Source organism: Cricetulus griseus (genome assembly GCF_003668045.3).
Source record: "Cricetulus griseus strain 17A/GY chromosome 1 unlocalized genomic scaffold, alternate assembly CriGri-PICRH-1.0 chr1_0, whole genome shotgun sequence".
Classification (NCBI taxonomy): domain Eukaryota; kingdom Metazoa; phylum Chordata; class Mammalia; order Rodentia; family Cricetidae; genus Cricetulus; species Cricetulus griseus.
In genome coordinates, this window is record NW_023276806.1 from 99888377 (window position 1) to 99910790 (window position 22414).

General features: G+C 45.4%; 1 protein-coding gene and 1 long non-coding RNA gene across 3 annotated transcripts in view; one reads left to right on the top strand and one right to left on the bottom strand.

Annotated features, from left to right (window-relative positions):
- Nucleotides 1-2932: 2932 nt before the first annotated feature.
- LOC118239437 lies at nucleotides 2933-22026 on the bottom strand. 2 transcript variants are annotated; one of them, XR_004771526.1, is made up of 3 exons: nucleotides 20638-22026; nucleotides 3991-4477; nucleotides 2933-3739 (listed from the first exon to the last, which is right to left on the bottom strand). It is a non-coding gene; the product is annotated as an uncharacterized LOC118239437 (long non-coding RNA). The 2 variants fall into 2 exon arrangements; XR_004771525.1 differs by having other exon boundaries at nucleotides 2933-3756.
- A 151-nt stretch (nucleotides 22027-22177) lies between these two features.
- The window catches only part of Setd7 (SET domain containing 7, histone lysine methyltransferase), a 44562-nt gene continuing 44325 nt past the window's right edge, over nucleotides 22178-22414 (top strand). The window contains exon 1 of the mRNA XM_027394942.2: nucleotides 22178-22353. Coding sequence (XP_027250743.1) covers nucleotides 22314-22353 — 40 coding nt within the window. The 5' untranslated portion in view covers nucleotides 22178-22313. The remainder of the gene's footprint in view (nucleotides 22354-22414) is intronic.

Genomic DNA, 22414 nt, shown 5'->3' on the forward strand with positions numbered 1-22414 from the left:
TCTGGATGTTTTTCTCCTCTGCATCAAACAAGAAAATGTGAGGAAGCCAAGGCATCAACTTGACCATGACGAGAACTGTACTCAGCATCTCCAGTTCCCGTGGCCAAGCTGACTCAACTAACAAGCAAGCCTAGAAGTCATTAATCCAGCCTAATTGAAACTAATTCCATGTCCCTTGCAGTCCCAAATTGCACGGAAGAGAATGCGATGCGACCTTATAGCTTTACACAGTTATTTATTTGGTTACCAATAAAAAGTGGCAGAGTTGGGGCTTGAACTTCCATCTTCCAGTTCCATTTCCTTCCAAATTGCAGAGGAGTGTAATTTAACCTCATGGAGCACACACGACACAGGAATCCTGTTAAAAGGCTTTATTGCTTTAATCCACAGATGCTAAGAGAAAACAAAGTCGTTCGCAGACCAAGATCGCAGAACAGCAAGACCTAAAGATGATTCATCATTTGTGTCTCACACCTTCATTTCCGTGAACAAAGAAAAGACTAGATTATTAGCAAATAATAGGGAAAACCCTATTTATTAAAGTCTGTAAGATATAATCAAAGATTTTATATACATGTATGTATGTATGTGTGTGTGTTAAAAGGAAAAACCAAATTCTAAAAATCATTTGTTGGGCTGGTACCATGGCTCAGGTTATACAGCACTTGCTGCCAAGACTGACAACCTGAGTTAGATCCCCAAGATCCACGAAGAGAAAGGAAAGAACAGACTCTCATAAGCTGTTCTCTGACCTCCATCTGTGCTCCATTAGATCACACACAAATAAATAAATTTAATTTTAAAAATCGTTTAAGGAGAATGAATCTGAAGGAAATGATTCAACTTAAAAACAAGTTTTAAAATCTAAAGGATACAGAAAGGCAGAATTAAAATAAAACCAAAGTCGGTCATCTATACCCATGGGTTCTTCATCTGTGGGTCCAACTACCGACTGACAAGGTTGAGCCATATGCAGATGTTTTATCGATATTCTCTAAACAATACAGCATAAAAACTGTTGCACAGCACTTACATTGTTTGAGATATTTTAAATAATCAAGAGACAATTTAAAGTATAAAGAAGTATGTGTGTAGGTTATAGGTAAATACTATGAGAACTTATGTTAGAGACTTGAGCACCTGCAGATTTGGGTATCTGGAATCCATCCTCCTGTGTATACCCAAGGATGCCTGTTGTAATGAACTTGTATACAAAGCCAGAAGAACTGACTGCCGAGAGATAATTTTATGTGGGTTTTGTACCAGCTGTCTTTGTTGTGGATTATCTTTTCAAGGTTTGTACAGCAAAGTTTCCTAAGATAACGAATGCCTCTCAAAGCTAGTCATGGTAATGAATGCCTGTAACCCCAGAATTAGGGAAACCAGGACAGAGTAGAGACCAACCTGGGCTACAGAATTTGTTCTAAACCAGTATAAGCTGAAAGTGAGACAATGGGAAAAAAAGGACAGGGAAAGGTAGGGTAAGGCAGAGGAGGGAAAGGAAGGAATGAATCACTGAAAAACAAAACAAAACAACAAAAGAGCAACAACAGTAAATAATCCACTAGCGTAACCAAGAAAAAAAAGGAAACTACAACACACAAAATTGAGAATGAGAAAATGGATTGACATACACACACATAGGAAAGTAGTATAGGGAGAAATTCTGTTTACAGGTACCACTGACCACTTCCGCTTGGGTGACGTAACAATGGTTTAAGTAGTTGGGAGGTGCGGACACGGGCCCCCTCTTTTCTCTCTTCTGCCTGGCTGAGTGGACAAGCAGGCATCTTGTGCAAGCCTGGTCACTGGCTCCCTTGCGTGAGTACTATTCTTTAATAAACTACCTGTTATCAATCTAGCTTTGACCCCACATTGCGCTTGGCTTTAAAGTACCATTTTTTGTTTTTTAATTACATTAAAAGTTTTTTTTTATTTCGTGTGTCTTTGTGTGAGTATGCATGAGCCATGGCCCTTGTGTAGAGATCACAGGAGCACTTGCAGGAGTCAGTTCTCTTCTGCTACTGTATGGTCAGGGTAGATTAACAGAGGTCTTCAGGCTTAGCAGGCACCTTCATCCACTGAGCCATCTCACCAGCCCTGAAAAGTGCAATTCTTACAAAAGGAATCATTTGTGGGCTAGAGAGATGGCTCATAGGGTAAAGGGAGCTTGCCACACCAAGCATCAGGGTTTGAGTTCAGATCTGTAGCACCCAGGTATAAAATTAGGTGTGAAAGCATTTCCCCCATCGATGGGAGGAGAGACAAGAGGGCTTCAAGGGTTCCATGGCCAGTCAGTTTAGCCAGTTGGTGAGCTCCAGGTCCAGTTAGAGATCCTGTCTCAGAGCAATAGAGGTGTTAGACCCCCGAAAACTCAAGTATTCGGGGTCCCAGGCCACGTTCGCGGTCACCCAAATCACCAGGCGGATTCAAGAGCTTGCTGCAAACTGCACGAGGCTTTATTGTAATTTAACGAGCTAACCCCATGTTAGCTCGGGTCTTTCACCACCCGCCATGGCAGACGGCTAGAAAAAGAGGGCTCCTACAGGCTCCCAAAAGATCTTATAGGGCAGCATAAGGGGAATGTCTAGGGGTACGCACAGGCTTACGCACAGGCTCACGATTGGTGTGCCTCCAGGCTTGGAGGGCTTGCCCTGTGTTGATTGGTCAACTGGTTGTTATGGCTCATAGGCCCTCCCAGGGTGGTTGCTATGCTCTCTATGTCATTGCTGTGTGCTTGTCTGTAAAGCACACCCAGGGTCGTAAAGCATAGCGCCACCAGCTAACTTCCGATTGGCTCCTTGTCACGAGACAGGCATCTGACTTTCTAGTGACTAACTTCTGATGGGTTCCTTGTCACGAGACAGGCATCTGACCTCTACGTGACCAAGGCAGGTTTATGGCAAGCACGTGTTCGGCTGTTATGGCTGCCAAAAGGAAGCTGGTTCCTTCAGAGGAAGACAGCCAACCTCAACTTACATGGATTATCCTTAGCATCCAAACTCAGCAAAAGATCATTAACATTTAACCCACTGAACCATCTCTATCTTAGTTTGGGTTTCTATTGCTGTGAAGAGACACCATGACCACACAACTCTTATACAGGAAAACATTTAATTGACCCTGGCTTACAGTTCCAGAGGTCCAGTCCATTATCATCATGCCAGGAAACATGGCGGCATGCAAGCAGACATGGTGCTGAAGGAGCAGAGAGTTCTACATTTTGATCCGAAGGCAGCAGGAGGAGACTGTGTGCCATACTGGACATAACTGAAGCATAGGAGACCTCAAAGCCTGCCCCCTCAGTGATACACTTCCTCCAACAAGGCCACACTTCCTAATAGTGCCACTCACTATGACCAAGCATTCAAACACATGCATCTACGGAGGACCATTCCTATTCAAACCACACAATCTCTGCCTTCGAAGTGCTGAGTTTACAGAGGGTCACCACACCCACCTGACATTTTTGTGGGTACTGGGAATCTGAACTCCAGTCCTCACATCTGCTTGAAGGACTTTACCCACTGAGCTCTCCCCAGCCCATGTGGTATTGTGTCCTGTTGTTTTGTTGTTCCAAGTAGGCCAGGCTGACCTTGAACTTGTGATGTTCCTGCCTGTATCTTCTCCCATGCAGTATGCTTTAACAAACGCCTCCAGGTGATTCTGACTCATTCTCAAGTTTGAGAACAGTAGACTTGATTCCTGTGATTGCATTGTCTCTGGCTGAGATCACTTCCTGTTGTGGCATCAATGCTTCTCAGAAGGAAAAAAATCCATCCCTTTACACACACACACACACACACACACACACACACACACACACAGAGAGAGAGAGAGAGAGGGGAGGGAGGAGGGAGGAAGAGGAGAGAGAGAGAGAGAGAGAGAGAGAGAGAGAGAGAGAGAGAGAGGAGAGAGAGGAGAGAGAGAGAGAGAGAGGGGAGAGAGAGAGAGGAGAGAGAGAGCTATAAATATCACACAGTTGCTCACCAGCAGCTGCAGTTCCAGCTCATATAGGCTCCATCAGCAGTTGCTGTGAAATACCAGACTCTGAAAGAACAAACGCGTTTGCGTGTTTGAGGGACAGGGTGGTATTCGACCTCCTTCTAGGCCTTTATCCCTGAAATTAAAAAGCAGGTTTGCAGTAGACGATTGGGAAAATGAGGGACCTTTCCCCTAGTAATGGAACCTGTTCACACCCACAGCCCCAGGCTATAACTGGATTTGAGGATTTAAAGAGGCAGCCAAACTGGAAGGACCAGAACGCTGGCCCCTTTTCCTGTGTTAGTTACTAATTCACCACGTGACCACCGGACCTGCTGCTGCAGCTTTCAGCAGCTTGATATCGCTGTGTGTGCAACAGGCATGACAATAGCTCTCCTTCATTAGACACTGGTAGGTGGGATCCTCTAATGAGCCTGGAGACCTCAGACAGAGCTGGCCTTCCTTAGTTAGGTCTCTGCCTCCTGCTCTGGACCTGGAAAGATACGACAATGACTAGTACTTTAAAGACCCACCGCTAACTTCTGCCCATGCATAACCTAGTGGTTAACGGGGCACCATCAAGGCAACTTGGGCCACTTGACTCTTGGTTTGTTCTTTTGACTCTGAGAAGGCAGAGGAAGAGAAACGGTGGTTTTTCAGGATTCTCAATTACTCCATGGCTACCTTGGTGAAAGTTTTGGGAACCTCAAATAAGGGTACAGGGTCTAACAAATGAAGATAAACTATGGAGTCACTAGGAAGGGCATCAGTTGCCCTGCCACCTCCTGAACAATCTCTCCGCCAGCACTAGCCCCCACCCAAGAAGCCACTGGGCTTCCCAATCAGGTACACCTTGCTGACATTAGGGAAACCTAGTCAACCAGAGCTGCTGCTTCACTATTCATCCCTTGCTGCATCTGGGTGTTTACTACCGATCTATTAAAGGAAAGATAAAAGAGTAACTAACTCTCCCCTGTAAGGATGTACTTGGCCCACATCAAAATCAAGGATGCTTGGGACTTAACAGCTGACTGAACTGGCTCAGTGTTAATCCCCAACACACACATTCTATGTCCATGGCTACAGGCAATGTAGAATTCTATTGTTTTTAGTTTTCTTTTGCATAGTAAACCAGGCTCAGAGAACAAATTACCTGAGTCTGTACCTGGTCTAGAACATTCATTGTTGATATGCTATGTTATTGAGTGACAACCACTCCATCAAAGAATCCAGAGCCTTCAAAACCAGATAGTGGATTTGTGGAATCATTGAAGGATGAAGACCAGACTCACATGCAGTGCCCCTTCTCCCCACGCACCCCCGTTACTATAACTCAACTGCAAAGTCCAAAAGAAAAATAGAGAACTTTTGAAGCAGGGATGATGCCATTCAGCTCCCAAAGTTCAACCTGAGTCCTGCCAGAGTTAGTCTACTTACAAAGCTCCAAAGAAGGGGGACATCCTCAGAGTCACCTAAAACATTTCTCAAGAACCTTAATCAAAGGTGGAGATGTAGCTCATTGGTAGAGTGCTTGTCTATTATGCTCAAAGACCTGGGTTCAATTCCAGCACCACATAAACCAGGCATGGTGGTGTGCACACATGAACACACACACACAAAGACATAACCGTTGCTTTTTTTATGAAAAAGGCCTTGGTTTGGGTCCATCTATCTTACAAATGATAAATCAGGCCAACAATGGTTATGAACAGCTGTAAGCTTATCTCATTGGTGGTGCAGTGGGGGTTAGAGGATAAGGAATTCAAGGCTATCCTCAGCTATGTAGTGAGTCTGAGGCCAACCTGGGATACATGAGACCCCACCACACAAAATCAGGAATAAAGTAACAATAACAATAATTAATAATAATAATGGCTGTCAATTATTTCTGGATTTACAGGCAGATTTAATGTTCTCTGTTACCCAGTGAAGCAGACATCCTAATCACCTCCATCTCAGGGTGAGGCAGACATGACCAAGTAAGACTAAGAAATCAGACAGCTTTGAAAAGGGTTTGAACTTGGCTGTGATTGCCCAGTCATCTGGCCCTGAAGCTGCCAATACTATAGAAAAGGTTTCTGGAAGAACCGGATAGCCTGAAAAGAACATTAACACAAAAGCTCAGCCAATGGGGTCTATATTTATGGTCTTGTCTTTTTTTTTTTTTTTTTTTTTTTGTACAATTGCAGGAAGATTGACATAGTGGCGCACACATGTAATCCCAATACTCAGAAACCTGAGGCTAGGGGATTACTAAAAGCTTGGGGCTCTTCTAGTCAATATAGCTGGTTCAGGATCAACCCAATTATACAACAAGACCTTATAAAATGACTTTTTAAAAATGTGACTGTTTCTATTTTTTCCATCTGATAAAACACGGAGAGACAAGTAAGTTCCCAGAAGGTACAGCTACCGTGATAGTCCCAGAGCCTGCTCCTCCTCCCGTGGGCTCTGTGTCTTTCAGAAACAAACTGCTATTGAAATAGGACACCTGTGTCTCCCAAACAAAGAAGTGACTTACAGAATTTGACTTCTGGTTTTAGAATGGCATTATCTTCCTTTAATTAGCCTGGCTGGAAATATCAACTTTTAGGGATGTACATGGAAAAAGTCAAATACCTGTAGTTGTCATAGTTACTCCCTCATTGCTGTGCTACAACACAAGACAAAAACGACTTAAGGGGGAAAACAGTTTATTTTGGCTAACAGTTCCAGAGGCGTACAGTTCCTCCCGGTGGGGAAAAAACATGACAGCAGGCAGGCTCGGCATGGTGGCAGGTGCAGGGGGTTAACTGGCCTCCACATTCAGGAAGTAGAGCATGAACAGGAAGTAGGGCCAGGTTATAATGCATAAGGCCCTCCCCCAGTGACTCATTTCCTGTAGCTAGGCTCCACCTCCTAAATGTTCCTCAACCTTCCTAAAGTAACTCACCAACTGGGACCAAGCGTTCAAACATAGGCATCCAGGAGAGACATCTCACATTCAAACCACATTAATATTTAGTATGCTGTTTATTTAACTTTTATTATTTTTAATTATGTGTGTCTGGGGTTGGTATGTGCTTGTGAATGTAGGTGCCAGAGGAAGCCACAGACATCAGATTCCCTTTGAATTGGAGTTACAAGCAATTGTGAGCTGCCCAACATAGGTGCTGGGAACTGAATCTGGGTCCCTGCAAGATCAATGCTACTCTTGACTACAGAGTCATGTCTTCAGCCTCATTTTAAAACACACATTACAACAAGGAGTGGTGTTGCACTGATGGTTTCCATCTCTCATAAGACTGATTTCTTCATGCTGAGATGTGTGCTTCGTCTTCACTACTGACTAGTATTCTATCGTACAGACATACCACAATTTACTCATTCTACTAAAGACAGTCATTTACGGTGTTTCTAGTGTGTGACTGTTGCAGTTATCACTGTTGTGACATACCTTCTGCTGACACTTTCTTCATTACTAATGTTTGACTTGCTGGCTCATGAACCAAGTGAAGCAATTTTAACTTTGATTTTCCAGTATCAGCCTGACTGCTTTCCTTAGCACTATGGGGACCTGGCTCAAAGGGACAAGCAATGACCTTTAATGACCTAAGTAGATGCTGTGGGTACAGGAAGATAGGCTCCTCGGGATATATGTGTTTGTGTGTGTGTGTGTGTGTGTGTGTGTGTGTGTGTGTGTGTGTGTAGTCCTGGCTGTTCTGGAACTGACTCTGTAGAACAGGCTGGCCTTGAACTCACAAGATCCTCCTGCTTCTGCCTCTGGGTGCTGGGATTAAAGGCATTCGCCACCATCATTAGGCAAACTGCTATTTTTTAAACTCACATCTCATGAAAATTTTATTCAAATTTCTTCATGTACAGCCATAATATTAGCATCTTAATCATCACACAGCCTGTTCTGGAATCATTTAACAGCATTTTCAAGAGAGTATTGTTTCTCCTGTCTAAGCATTTGAAATTCCAAATATGGCAATGTCATCAGAAATGTTATCTTGTTTTTGCATTTGTCCCCTGAATTGATTATTCATTTGCTTGCTTATTTGTTTGGTGGCTCTGGGGATAGAACCCAAGGTCTCACACATTCTAAGTAGGTGTTCCACCATTGAGCTACATCCCCACCCTGGCCTCTAAATCCAGATCTGACACTGCTAGTGATAATTAGCAGCTTTTCTCCTTGGTGGCTGCTGTTGTTTAAGACGGGGTGTCACTATCTTAAGCTGGATTCACAGAGATGGGCCTGTCTCTGTCTCCTGAATGGTGGAATTAAAGGCGTGTACCACCATGCTCAGCAATGTTTTGGTGATCTTTAAAGCACTTCATTGAGAGCCTGGAGAGTTGTCTCAATAGTCTGAGCGCTGGCTGCTCTGGAAGAGGAGTAGGTTCAGTTCCCAGAACCTACATCCGGCTGCTCACAACTGCCTGTAGCACCAGCTCCAGAGGATCTGCTCTCCCCTTCTGGATTCTGCTAGCTCTCCCAGTGCACATACCCACTCAGATAGACACATATACACATTCAAAAGAAAACAATAAGGACTGGGACTTAACTTTCTTTGTCTCTGACCATTTCTACAGAGGTTTCCAAAGTGTTGACTGGAATCATTCCAAGTTGGTAGGTCTTTCCCAAAAAGAGCACTTCCTCAAAAACAACATCATAATTTTTATTCACTCCCCCATGTTAGAATATTGCTCTTGCTTTCGGAAGACTTTCAAGAGACAAAAACTTTTGCCTCAAAGATGCAGCACGAAAATCAAATACCTTTGTAGCAAACTATGGTGAAAACAAACTGAACCTGGTCCCTCAACCATGAAATCCCCTCGTTGCTGCTTCATAACTGTTATGAGTTGTAATGTAAATATTTGATATGCAGGATATCTGATATGTGACCTTACCAAGGTCGAGACCCACGCTGCTCTGAAGTTTGAACTTGTGGCCCTCCACCAGTCAAATGCTGGGATTACAGCGTGTGGCAACCACTCACTCCTAGTTTTGTGAGCTGCAGATTAAACCCAGAGCCTCAGATGAGCTCCGGTTCTCGGACCTGAACCTGTTCTTTTTAAAGCTGTCCAACTGTTTATCCTTGGAGTGCTCCAGCAGGGGTTCCCTACAAAGCTCGAGAGTCAACCCATTGCACAGACAAATCTCAGTGTTCCGGAATAAACCTCTTGTGTTCATTCCAGCCTCTAGAATTCAATGGGTACAAGCATTGGCACCAGCCTCTGGCCATCTCTGGGGCTTGTGAATGTGAGGGCATGTTTCCTTAGGCAAACTAAGACCTGTTCCTCAGAGACCTGGCTCCCTCATCCCCACCCTCCTCAAAGCGCTTCCCTCTTTCCTCCAGCAGTAACATTCAAGACAAGCATGCAAATGATATTTCTCATTCATTTTCCATGTTACATTTCCTAGAATTTCAAGGCGTTTTTTTCTACTTTGCATTGTGGGTTAAATAGGCTTTCGTGGACCTGACCCAGAGCATTGTTCCCAGTGTGCACCAGGAAACTTTTCTCTTTGTAGAGTAAGGACTGTCTGACTAGCCTGCCAGTATCAGTGTTAAAGGCTTGCAAGGTTCTCTTTTCAAATCTGGTTACATAGGAGAGAGGATCTGAGAAACAGGTGTTTCAGTTTGGTTTGCTCTAAATCCTCTTCCTAATTGGAGGGGGATGGAAAGTGGGGTATGGCAATAAAGTCTCTAGCTGACTTCTTCCTTGGGAAAGTAGTCCCACTCTGAGGTGGTAGAAAGGAATCAAGTTTAATCATTACCTTTATCACCCATGGTGGGTTGAGCACCTATGAGACCCCTGGCCCTGTTCTAAGTGTTCAGGTGACATCTCTAACAGGGCAAGCAAAGAGTGTGGGGAGACTGACACCAGGTAAGAGACTAAAAAAAGTACACAAAACTATGTAAGGTAATGACAAGTGTCATGATAAAAATTCCACAAGGGAAATCTTGAATAATATGTGTTTGTAGAGGTGACTCTTGGCTGGACATTGAGGGAAACTGTGAGTGCCAAAATTACATTTTAAGTTTTAATTACTATGCCTGAGAGATCCTTGAAACAAACAAATAAACAAAACACCTCTGATCTGCAAGCCCCTTGCCCAACAGAGCAAGATAGTTCCTGAAATGCTTGCGGCTATTGTTTATGGGTCATAACAGCCACATATTTTCACTGACCTAAACAAGTTTATTTAACCCATCTGCACTGGATGTGCTTAATCCCATGTGGACAGGAAATATGTCAGAATGTACCCTTGCCCCCTGATTGTTGTAGGCCGGAGATATGCAGCCAGGAAGTACATCAGAATGTATACTTGCTCCTGATTGGATCTTTCAGGAAATGGGTTTTGCCTTCTTAAGCCCCAGCAAAATGTGACTGAGACCATTTCCTGGGAACACAGGTACAGATCTGGACAGAACCCATCCACCTTGCCAATATTTAATTAAAGCTTGCTTCAAATTTGACTTTAAATTCTGGTAGTGGTCTTATTCTTAAATAATGGGATTAACAAAACCCATCTGAGGTAGCACCCTCTGTGCTAAAACAAAAACCAACTATGGGAGGCAATGAGAAGGACAACCCAAGCAGACAGAACAGTGTCCGCAAAGTCTCTGATGTGGGCTAGAATTTAAATTTAATCAGGGAATCAAGGGCCAGTGTAGCTGGAGTATAAAGCCTAAATAGAGGCCAGGTGCCAGAGGGCAGCTCAAAGAGGTTAAGTGGGGTCTAGTGTGCCAATTCAGATTTGACCCCAAGTGCCAGGACATTGGAGGGTCTCATCCAGGGCCCTGATTTGTGAAATGCCACTCTCTTACTCCAAGAAGAAGAATGTGAGCCTGGTGATAATGGAGATAATGGATAAAAAGATAATGGAAACTGTCCTGTCCTGGACACTCACCCTGTGTGTGGATGTATGTAAAGTGCCTTGCTTGTGTTTGGTTGGTAAGTCCCAATCTCCTCTCTATGGAGCAGAAATTACTGGAATTTCAATATTACATATAAAGGAAATGATGCCCAGAAGCAACAAGAAATATGAGGTCTCAAAGAAGAGAGAGTCATCTCAAATACGGAGGTCACTTGGGATGCATCCATGAAGCTGTACCTATATTCAACACTTTTTTTGGCCAGCTGTGGCCAGGTGTGTGGCTCTATATCACTTTCTTTTACGTCTCAGTGACCAAAATACTTTCCAGAAGCAACATAAGGGGAAAAATAACCACTTTGGTTCACAGTTTCAGAAGGTATCATTTTACCATGGTGCAGAGGCCTCAACGAGTCGTTCAGGTCATGGTGAGAGAGAGTGCCATGGAAGTTGTTCACGCCATGGCTCTCAGACAGGAAGCTGAGAGCCAGGCTAAAACCAGGGGTAAGATACAGTCCTCAAAGTTCTGCCCCTAATGGTCTACTTCCACAAATTAGGTCCTACTTCCCAAAGTTCCCAGAACTTTCAAAATAGAGAGCAAAACATTCACAGTGTGAGCCTGTAGCATTTATGATTACGTTACCTGCTGAAGGCCAGCTTGTATGGCACCATAAATATTAGTGTGAAAAAAAGCCAGGTGAGTGGCTCACTCCTATATTCCCAGCACTTAGGAGGATCAAACAGAAATTAGAAGAAGTCAGCTTTGTCTACATACCAGGGCTGCGGAGTGAAACACTGTCAAAAAAAGGAAAAAAAGCTATGGAGATGGCTAAGTTGGTAAAGTGCTTGCAAGCACAAGGACCTGAGTTCAGACTCTCCAGCACCCACATAAAAAGCTAAGCTTAGGGGACTGGAGAGATGGCTCAACAGTTAAGAGCACTGGCTGTTTGCTCTTTTAGAAGTCCTCCGTTCAATTAGATGGCTCACATCTATAATAAGAACTGACGCCCTCTTCTGGAATTCAGGTGTACCTAAAGAGAACTCACAAATTCCGTGAGAAACCTGCTTCAAATTATTAGGTAGAGGTAGAAAAAGGCATCCTAGACGGAGCTCAGGCCTCCACATGTATGCATGCATAGCATGTACAGTGCACGCATGTGCACACACACTCAAACACACACACACATGCATACATACATACATACATGCATGCATACATACACATGCACACACACAAGCACATACATGCACACACACACACAGACACACATGTAATTTATCTTCTAGAAGTTTTCCTTTGCCCAGTCATCTTCTAGAATGAATTCTTCACAGCTACACTGCTATGCTCTGTGTCTCCTCAGTTTTACGACCTATGCAGTCCCATTCTCACTAGGTACACAACCCCAGGAATTATTTAACATTGAGTCTCTGGATTCCTCACCTATAAATAGATTTGAAAAGGTAATCTTTAGAATTAAGTCTGTTTTTTTGTTTTTCCAAAGCAGGGTTTCTCTGTGTAGCTTTGGAGTCTGTCCTAGAACTCACTCTGTAGATCAGTCTGGCCTCGAACTCACAGAAATCGCCTGCCTCGGCTTCCCCAGTGCCAGGATTAAAGGTGTGCATCACCACCACCTGGCTAGAATTAAGTCTTACGAAACAAACTGCTGGGGCATTGAAGACTGTCTCTAAGTGGCATCCCTTCCTCACTTTAGTCCTGCTTCCCCTGCCAACCCCTTGAGGGCTCCAGGTCCTATTTATGAAGAATGAGAGGGGGCAGTTGAAGCCTCAAGGAGTCCTAGTTTATGTCTCACTGGTCATGTCTTAGTTGTGAGATCCTGGGAAAAGTTTTTGAAGTCTCCCTTGCTTTGAAGACTGCCATGAGGTCTAAAGGAACAGAGATGTCAAATGACTTCCTAATCAGGTTAAATCTCTTCCAAAGCTTGAAAGAGTATGCAGCAATAGAAATGGTACCTGGAATAAAAATGGCCTTATTAACAAGATCACACACACACACACACACACACACACACACACACACACACACACACACCATAATCCCCAAACTCTGAGCCCCCATTTTCAGAGGGACTGTCTGGGAGAGGAAGAAGTATGTCAATTACTTCTACCTCTTATCTCATCTATATCTTCCCACGAATGACCATGGTTTGCATCCAACCTCTTGCTGTGTTTGTCCAGGAGGAAGATTCCAGAGAATTCAGCAGGGGCAAGGAAGTATGGAGGAGGCACCTCTACAGGCCAGTAGCACACCACTCTACTGAGCAGCTCAAGTATATCCCAGCCAGGATTCCTCAGATGACAGATTAGAAAGAGGGCTGATGACTTGCAGAAGACCCACTGCCATGTCAGGGCTGATAAATGGGCCTTAGGCCAAGGAGACAGTACAAAGCCTGTCTTGGGACTACTTGTTTTGTATCCCTCCATACTGAACACAGAAGCATTTGAGCTAAGCTCTTTAAATCTGCCTGGAAAATATTCCAGAAGGTTGGCCAGAGACATTTTTCCCAGGAATGGATCTATAGAATCAGCAAAGAGAATCAATAGGACCTTAAATGAACTAAAAGGACACTCTGGATACAGAAACTGGCAATGCCCCTAGTAAAGTACATCCTAGGAAGAAATAGATGACAGCATCTAGGTTTGTCCAATCTCTTAACATTGCGACATGACACTGTCCTCTACCAAAGTCAAGCTTAAGAGCTATTCAGTCAAGTTAGAAAACTACTCAGGGCTGGAGTGATGGCTCAGCAAGTAAAGGCTCTTGCCACCAAGCCTGAGTTTGATCCCTACTCCCACATGGTGGAAGGAGAGAACCAACTTCTGTAAATTGTTTGACTTTCACACACTCACTGTGACACACAAGCACCAACCCACACATACACACATAAGCACAGTTAACCCAGGCTAGCAACTCTCTCACAGACATGTCCAGAAATGTTTGTCTCCCAGGTGATGTTAGGTTCCTGTCAAGTTGTCAGTATTAGCCACCACACTACAATAATAATAATAATAATAATAAGATGCTTCACAGAGATTGGGAGGACCAGTTTGCCTTCAGAAAGATCTATTAGCAAAACTGGCATGCTAAAATTTGGCTAGAATTCAGCAGAAGTAAGCCAAGACAGTTAAGGAATGGAAAGAAGTGTGGATATCTCATTCCCCTAAAGTGACAAGGCTAATATCAGAAAGATAGAGAGATTTAAAAATGAAAATATAGTGGGTCTAGAGAGATACCTCAGGTTCAATTCCCAGCATCCACATAGTGCCTCTCATACATTTGTAACTCCAGTTCCAGAGGCAGCAAGATCTCTGAGTTTGAAGCCAGCATGGTCTACAGAGTGAGTTCCAGGACAGCCAGGGCTACACAGAGAAACACTGTCTCAAAAAAAAAAAGGAAAGAAAGAAAGGAAAGAAACTTGTATTCTCAAAACACATTCATCTTCAAAATAGGATTGTACTTACCATGACAACATGAATATTCTTTTTTTGTTTGTGTTTTGCTTTGTTTAATTAGTTTTTTATTTAAATTAGTAATAAGCTTGCTTCACATGTCAATCCCAGCTCCCTCTCCATCCCCTCCTCCCCCACCCCTACCAACTCCCCCAAGCCTCATTGCTCCCCAGGGAGGGTGAGGCCCTCCATGGGGAACCTCTAAAGTCTGTCATATCATCCCAGGCAGGGCCTAGGCCCTATGACAACATGAATATTCTTAACTGTCAGTCATAACTCAGATATGTACATCAATCTGGAATGTAGTTTGTGTGAGTCCAGGAGAGTGTTTCAACATGTGTAGTCATTATATCAGATGGAACTGATCTTTTATTAATACTGTCCTTTTTTCCCCTTGGTTTTCAAGACAGGGTTTCTCTGTGTAGCACTGACTGTCCTGGAACTCTCTCTGTAGACCAGGCTAACCTTGAACTCAGAGATCCACATGCCTCTGCCTCTGAGTGCTGAGATTAAAGGCATGTGCTACCACCACCCAGCTCCATACTGAGTCTTCCAAAGCTAAAGGAGTATACATACTCTTTGGGTTCTAATCCCAGTGTCTCACAAACGCAAGAATATGCAATTGACTGATTGCCTCCTCCAATGTCTGCATCTCTACAGGGAGATTGCAAGAGCCAGTTACCTCTATGTATTCATATGAGTGAGTGTGTGTGCACATGTGTATGGAGGAAAGAGGTCTACTCTGATGTCATTTCTCAGGTTCTGCCCACCTTGTGTTTGAGACCGAGTCTTTCTCTGGGACCTGGGGTTCACTAATTAGTTTAGCCAGCTGATCACTGAGCCAGGCATCTACCCATGTCTTTCCCCACCCCCAGTTCTGGGATTACAATCATGTGCCACTAAGCCTGTTTGGGTATTTTGCTTTTACCTTGTTTGTTTCTTTTTCTTGTTTTGTTTTTTTTTTAATATGGATTCTGAGGACTGAGTCAGACTCTGGTACTTTAAGTCAAACACTTTACCACCTAAGCTACATCCCCAGCCCCTAATCATTGTAACTGTAGCCCAAGACGATACACTTTAAAAGCTAGTAAAACCAAATAGTACTTAAGGAAGCATGTTTGGTTTTGATGGAAATTATACTTATTCTCCTCCTATCTGCATCTTATTGATTTTTCTGAAGTTACTGCTAAGGGAGTTCCTACACAGTTTCCAATTTGGCCTTTTCCTCCCTCTCCCAAGTTGTGCTGGCAGCTTCATTAGATGCAATCTAAACCGTTTTCAGATCTGAGAAGGCAAAAGACCCAAACATGTCATGGATGGAGATGCGGCCCATAGTACGAGAAGACAGAGATCTGAGCTACACGGTCCCTTCCTCGCTGCCCTGGAGGGTCTAAATTTAGTTTAGTAGATACACTGCAGAGACATGAGCCTGTTGGAAGAACAGGAACCAAGCAAAAGAAGAGGAAGACGTTTAATGTGGCCGGAGGTATTTTAACGCCATGGCAACTGTGAAGTCTTCCCTATTATTTAATTCACTTCCTCGGATCAGGCTATTCTGCCCACCCACCCCCAGCCTCCCTGCACTTCCTGTTGTCATAATCAAATCAGGCCACCCTGAATTTATGAGTCTTCTCCTAACTGTAGTCATGTCTATTTCCGGCAGGATGAGATTTCTCCTCCCCTCCCTTGCTCCCTGGACATTGTCATGTGGTGCCCTCGGTTCTTGTTCTCCCTGGCCACAACTCAGCATGGCCCTTTTCATGCAGTCTCCTCCCCCCCCCCCATGCCCTTCTCCCCAGCACTCCTATCCCTACCCCTCTCCCCTCCCCTCCAGCTTTTGCAGTTGTCACTGTTAGGCACTGGGTTAGTGTGATTTAGTGATTCAGAACCCAAGAACCATGGTCCTCATAAAAGCCTATGCATCCCTCCCAGGGGTCAAGAAAATGGCCTCTCAGGCTCTCCCTTGGTGTTTTCCTTCATACTATGAGAAGATTGCACGAGAAAGTGAATGCTCAGTTTGTCAGTCAGCCTGTATGCAGCCCTTTCCTTCTCTTATGGTGCTGGGCTTTGCTGATTTACTTTGCTTAAACCATGAGCCCCCAACTCACTGCCCCTACCCTGCCCTCCCAACCTATACTGAATAGGTTTGAGCAGAGTGTTGGTATGTCCCAATCTACCTCTGTACAAAGCATTCTATCACCTAGTTGCTAGTTCTTAGCTGAACCAAAACACACAAGTTGAAAATTCAATCACACTATTTTATTGTCATTTATGTATGTGTGTCTGTGTTATCTATCATATGCTGTGGTGTGAGGGGGGTGCAATGGGAGCCAGAAGAGGACATCTGATCCCCTCGGGTTACAGGCAGTTGTAAGCCTCCTAATATGGATGTTGAGAAGCAAACTCCAGACCTCTGGAAGATCAGTACATGTTTCTAACTACTGAACCATCTCCCCAGCCCAGAAAACAACTTTGGTAAAGTAATAACCAGAGTCAAATGGGACTTGACTGCTTAAGAGTTCCTGGGTTGGGAACATAGCTAGGCCCTGAATCCCATCTCCAGCACAGCATAAAACAGGTTGTGGCACACACCTGTAACCCAGCACTCACGGGTTAAAGGTAGGAGGATCAGTAGTTTGAGGCCAAAATGGGTTATATGAGACACTGTCTCAAAAAGCAAATTTTTAAAAATTAGAAAATAAAATTTAAATTAAAAAAAATCCCTTCACTGGGTTAGATACGGTAGGACTAGACCTATAAACCTTGTGATTACATCACAAGGTCCAAACCACCCCCCCCAAAAAAAAAAAAACCTTTCTCAAAACAGAAGCTTTCTAGAGCTGCTGACTAGGGTTGGAGTCAGTGGTTAAGGGCACTGGCTGTTCTAAAGGACCCGTGTTCAATTCCAGTGAACCCAGACTGCCGTTCACAATAGTCTGTAACTCCAGTTCCAGGGGATCCAATGCCCTTTTCTGGTTTCCACAGGCACCAGGCATGCATTTGATGCACATACATACAAGAAGGCATACACTTACATACATAAAATATTTTTTTTTCAAAAGAGCTCCTGGTTTCAATCCTAGGATGCTCCTAAACACCCAGGCACACCTGGACCTGAAGGATGCTTGGGGTCTTCCTATCCTGATCTGCTGGGGCAGGGTAGGAGTATTTCTTCACTAACCACCAAGACAAGGGAAGCCACACTGGCTGTTTCCCCAGGGTGCTCCGAATGCACAGCTGCTAACCCACAAGCTTGTTTACCCTGGATATGGGAAGTGCCTTAAATATAGGGAGATCACAGAACTATTTGCACTGTGACCGTGCTATCACTTTTGCAAGGAAATGAATCCTGTGAGTTCTTTCGGGAAAGCTCTGGGTGGGGACATGACTCAAAGTAGCTGGACAGTGGAGGAGGGACTTAGGTTTCCCACACTGAGTCTGGAGAGATGGGCCACATGGGTAGGGACAGTGGAAGCTGAACCACAGAAACTTAGAAAAGTCATTCCATGCATTGGGATAATGGCTTAGCAGTAGAATGCTCCTAGGAGATAGGGGTTGAGGGAGTAGTGGCTTGATGACAAAGTCCTGTCTAAAATCCACCTGTGGGACTGAGGGTGTGCTCAGCTAATAGACAGGAGCCTTCCTGACTCCACCGCAAGGGGTTAGGAGTAGTGGTAGCATGCTTGCCTACTATGTACAGAGCCTCAACATCGCAATAACAAATTAACCAGAATAAATTAATAAATAAAAGCAGAAAAGCTAGGCTGCATGTGAGCATGCAAGCAAGTCTCATACCAGGGCTCCCCGTTGACTATCTTTTGCATATCTTACCATACTAGAATCTATGGGTTTGGACCGGCCAGCTGCTACTGTTGCTGCACAGTGTCTCTGATTAAGAGCTTTATTGGTTTTCTGGCCCATGACCCCATTGGTAAGGACAGAGGACAACAGGGGAAGCTGGTTGGAAGGAGAATTCACCAAATGAGCTCTCAATGAAGAGCTCTATAAGAAAGAACAAGACAGATGGGGCCAGCAGGACAATGCAAAAGATGTTGCTCAGACCTGTGTTGAAACAAAGCGTTTGGCCAAATCACAGGAAGAGGGTCAAGTCTGAGGAAAACTCAGCACTGTTGACAGAAAATAGAATAAACGTTCATCCTACATTTAGTTCCAGATGCTCAGTTGGGTTCTGGAACTACAAATAAAGATCTATCAGGCTAGAAACTTAGCACAAAAAAAATTTTTTTTTGTAAAGGTTTGAACACCCAAAAAGGGAACCAGCAAAAACATTTGGCCTAAATTTGTGGTCTAAAGCCAAGAGGGATAAATGTTAAGGGAGCTGAGATGCACTGTCCCAACTGCAGCCTGCCTTGTGGAAAGAGCTAGTGAGTTCCTTCCTAGTCCTGCAACAACCCAGAAAGGGTTCGGGCTGCTCTCCACCCATCCCTTCCAGGAGGGAGTGGGACCCTATCAAAGTAGCACAGGGAAGGCCCATAACACAGGTAGACTGCTCAGAAAACATAGGCTGGGAAAAGCTCACTCCTTCAAGAGGACTTTACTCTGAAACCAAAGACAAGAGGTAACACTTGTGACAGACCCTTCTCCTCACCCAGCCTTCCCACCACACATACTCTCCCACCATGAGACTCTGTCACACTCGTTTACTGAGGAGACGTTTCCTGCCCTGACATTACCCCCCCTTCAGTAAAGAAATATGTTATTTTTGCTTCTTCCTTCAGTTTCCAGCATCTTTATTGTCCAGTACCTGAAGGAGATGAGTATTTGATATTCTTTGGACACCAGCATCATGTGTAAGGAAAGTGGTGATATGTAAAATCTGAGAATAAGAGGGAATATCATATAGCTCAAAACCTGAAAGGGATGAAGCAGTAAATGCCTTTTCAAAAAATCAAACTGAGACCCGGGAAGATGTTCAATCTCCAGAATGCATGCTTTAAAAGAAATAGAGACAAATTCGGAGGACCATGGGTATAATCCCAGCCACTGGGAAGGCAGAAATAGGTGGATTTCCAAGGCCTAGCCTACTCTGTGAGTCCCAGGCAAGTAAGAGAGCCTATCCCCTGAAAAAAACCAACCAAACAAACAAAAAACACATTGGGTTGGAGAGATGGCTCAGAGGTTAAGAGCACTGACTGCTCTTCCAGGGGTCCTGAGTTCAATTCCCAGCAACCACATGGTGGCTCACAACCATCTGTAATGAGATCTGGTGCCCTCTTCTTACCTGCAAACATACCTGCAGACGGAACACTGTATAAATAATAAATAAATAAATCTAAAAAAAAAATCTGAAGTTGTCCTCTGGCTCCACACACTCATACATGTGCACAGACATACATACATAGGTACATACATACACATACATATATATGTACACACTCAGTAAAATCTTGTTTCGGTAGTTCATGTTTTAAAATGATGCACAATGGGGCCTCAGATGGCTCATCAGTTAGGAGCACTTGCTGATATTCCAGAAGACCCAAGTTTGGTTCCCAGCACCCATATCCAAGGGCTCACTACTGTCTGTAGCTCCAGCTCCTAGGTTCTGATGCTTTCTGGCCCCCTTAGGTACCTTCATACACACAGTATCCAGTCACAGAGACACAGAGTCTCCTCTCTCTCTCTCTCTCTCTCTCTCTTTCTCTCTGTCTCTGTCTCTCTTTCTCTCTTACACACACACATAAAATCTTTTTTAAAAGATGTTTTAAATTATATTTAGTTTATAATTAATTAAAATTTCAATTATAATCGGAAGGTGCTCTTTCGACTTTCACTGCAGAAACAGATTTCTATGTAGCCTAGGGGCCCAGGTGCCTGCCCTGGAAAACCTTAAGGAAGTCAAGCCTAAGATAGACATCAAGAAAGGTCTGGAAAAGTTCAGAACAGTATAGCCTGAGCCATAGGTCCCTACAGGGGTGTAGCCTAAACCAGAGGAGTGTCTCCTGATGTGACCAGAACAGCTAATGCCCAGAAAGAGGAACCCAGACTGCTAAAGCAGTCTCTCTGGCACAGAGGGTCACTAATCCTAACTGATCTGCCACTACCCTCTGCTTTCCAAAGGGGTCAGCATGGACCTAAACGTCTTGATAGTATTTGGGACTCTATAATTGTTCTCTTAGACGCTTTTTTTCCCCCTTCAAGACAGGATTTCTCTGCCCCTGGCTGACCTGGAACTCGCTGTATAGCTGTATAGATCTGGCTTGCCTTGTACTCAGAGATCTGTGTGCCTCCACCTTCCCACTGCTGAGATTAAAGGCCTGCGCCACCATGCCCAATTTGTTTGTTTGTTTGTTTTTTAAACCTACCATAATGGCCAAGGATGCAGCTCAGCTAGTAGAGTATGTGCTAGCGTGGCAAAACCTGAATTGATTCTTCAGTGTCATATGAACTCAGCATGCTGGCCAGTGCTTGTTATTGCTGCGCTGGGGAGATGGGGGAAGGACCATTAGTTCAAGATTATCCTCCACAGTGAGTTGGAGGCCGTGGGCTACAGGAGATCGTGTCTTTAAAAAATAAGGGGAGGGGCATTTAAGAAGCTAGGGGAAGAAGTTGAGGACGCTGACTCTCCCAGGCCTTGGAAGTGCTCTGAAATCCTAGCTCATTCATTGTTCAGAAAATCAAATGGAACAACTTTTCTTCGCTTCCTGCTGCACCCCTCCCACCCGCCGCGGTAGCTGTTCTTGGCAGAAGGCCAGACCAGCACCCGGTAATTCCACGGTACATTGTGTACATCTGCATCCGTTTAACCCGCTATTTAAAGAGGTCCTTTACTGCCACCTGTAAGAGGTAAAGCTATAATGACATTTTTAAGTGTCTGGGGTGGGAACCCGGATTTTCTTCGCTCAAAGATGCGTGAATCTGAGAAGTGGCTGGCACTTGGGAAAACCAGAAAAACATCTAGGACAGGACAGAAGGCGTGAGGAGATGCGCTAGACACGGGGTCCTGGCTCCAGTTCTCCACTTGGTGGCTCCATCTCCAAGACAAGGGCTAGAGGGAACCTGCCAAGCCTTGGGTGAGGCCTGATTACCAGCCTGCTGCCATTTGTGTTTGGTGAATTCCTGGATCTTCCCAGGGGCCTAGAGATACGAAAGAGGGTGGAGACTGGGGACACCTGGGTGGGACGTGCTGTCGGGCGGAATCTGGAGCGCAGGTCGCCCCCTGGAGTCTGGGAAACTGGCTTGTGGAGGCCACACTGGGCCATGGGGGGGGGGGCACCTGCGCTCCTGTGTGCGAGGCACTTTGCCGGTGGTGGCAAGCCGGGTGAAGTGGGAGCGCCGGGGCGAGAGGGATAGTCGAGGCTCAGGAGCATCAGAAAGGCTTCCTTAGCTCCGCGTGAGCTCTAGCTATCCTGGAGGGGGGTAGTGGTGGGAAAACCCTGCGCCGCGCATTTCCCAGTCTCCGGTAGCTGCTCTCCGAGGCCCCGCCAACCCCCGGGCGGGATACCCCCGCGATTCCCAGGGCTATCGAGCAGCTGGCGGCGACCAGGTCCGCGTGGCTGTCGCTCAACGCGCCAAGCCAAAAGGCAACCGCCGCCGGGCCTGCCCACAGCCTAGCAGAGGCGGCGCGACCCCGAAGTGCCTTCGGTTCTAAGGATCCTCACTTCTGGGAAAGGACAGGGAACTGTCAATCAACGAGGGAGGGAGCGCACCGGCGCCGGGTGATGTCAGCGGATCAGCTGCTCCATAACAAAGAGGGGGGTATCACAGGAGAAAGTTGCAGCGGCGGCTGCACCCCGGAGCCTCGGGGACCGGGACGAAGGGAGGAGGGACGGCGGCTGCGGCATCCGCGGCAGGCCGAGGAATTGAAAGGACTGTAGGGGGAGGCATCGCGATCCGCCCCTACTGCTCCTCCTCTTCCTCCCCCTCCTCCTCCTCCTCCAAACTCGCAGGGCTTAGCCCCAGCGCTCGCTCAGCTGCCGCGAGCACCCGGAGGGACTGGAACCGGCCGCACGGCCGGGTGCTGGGCAGGGTCGCAGCCGCCATGGATAGCGACGACGAGATGGTGGAGGAAGCCGTGGAAGGTACGACCGGCATTTCTCCAGGACCTGGGGGTTGAGGGAGGCGCCTGGGGCCGCGAGCGCG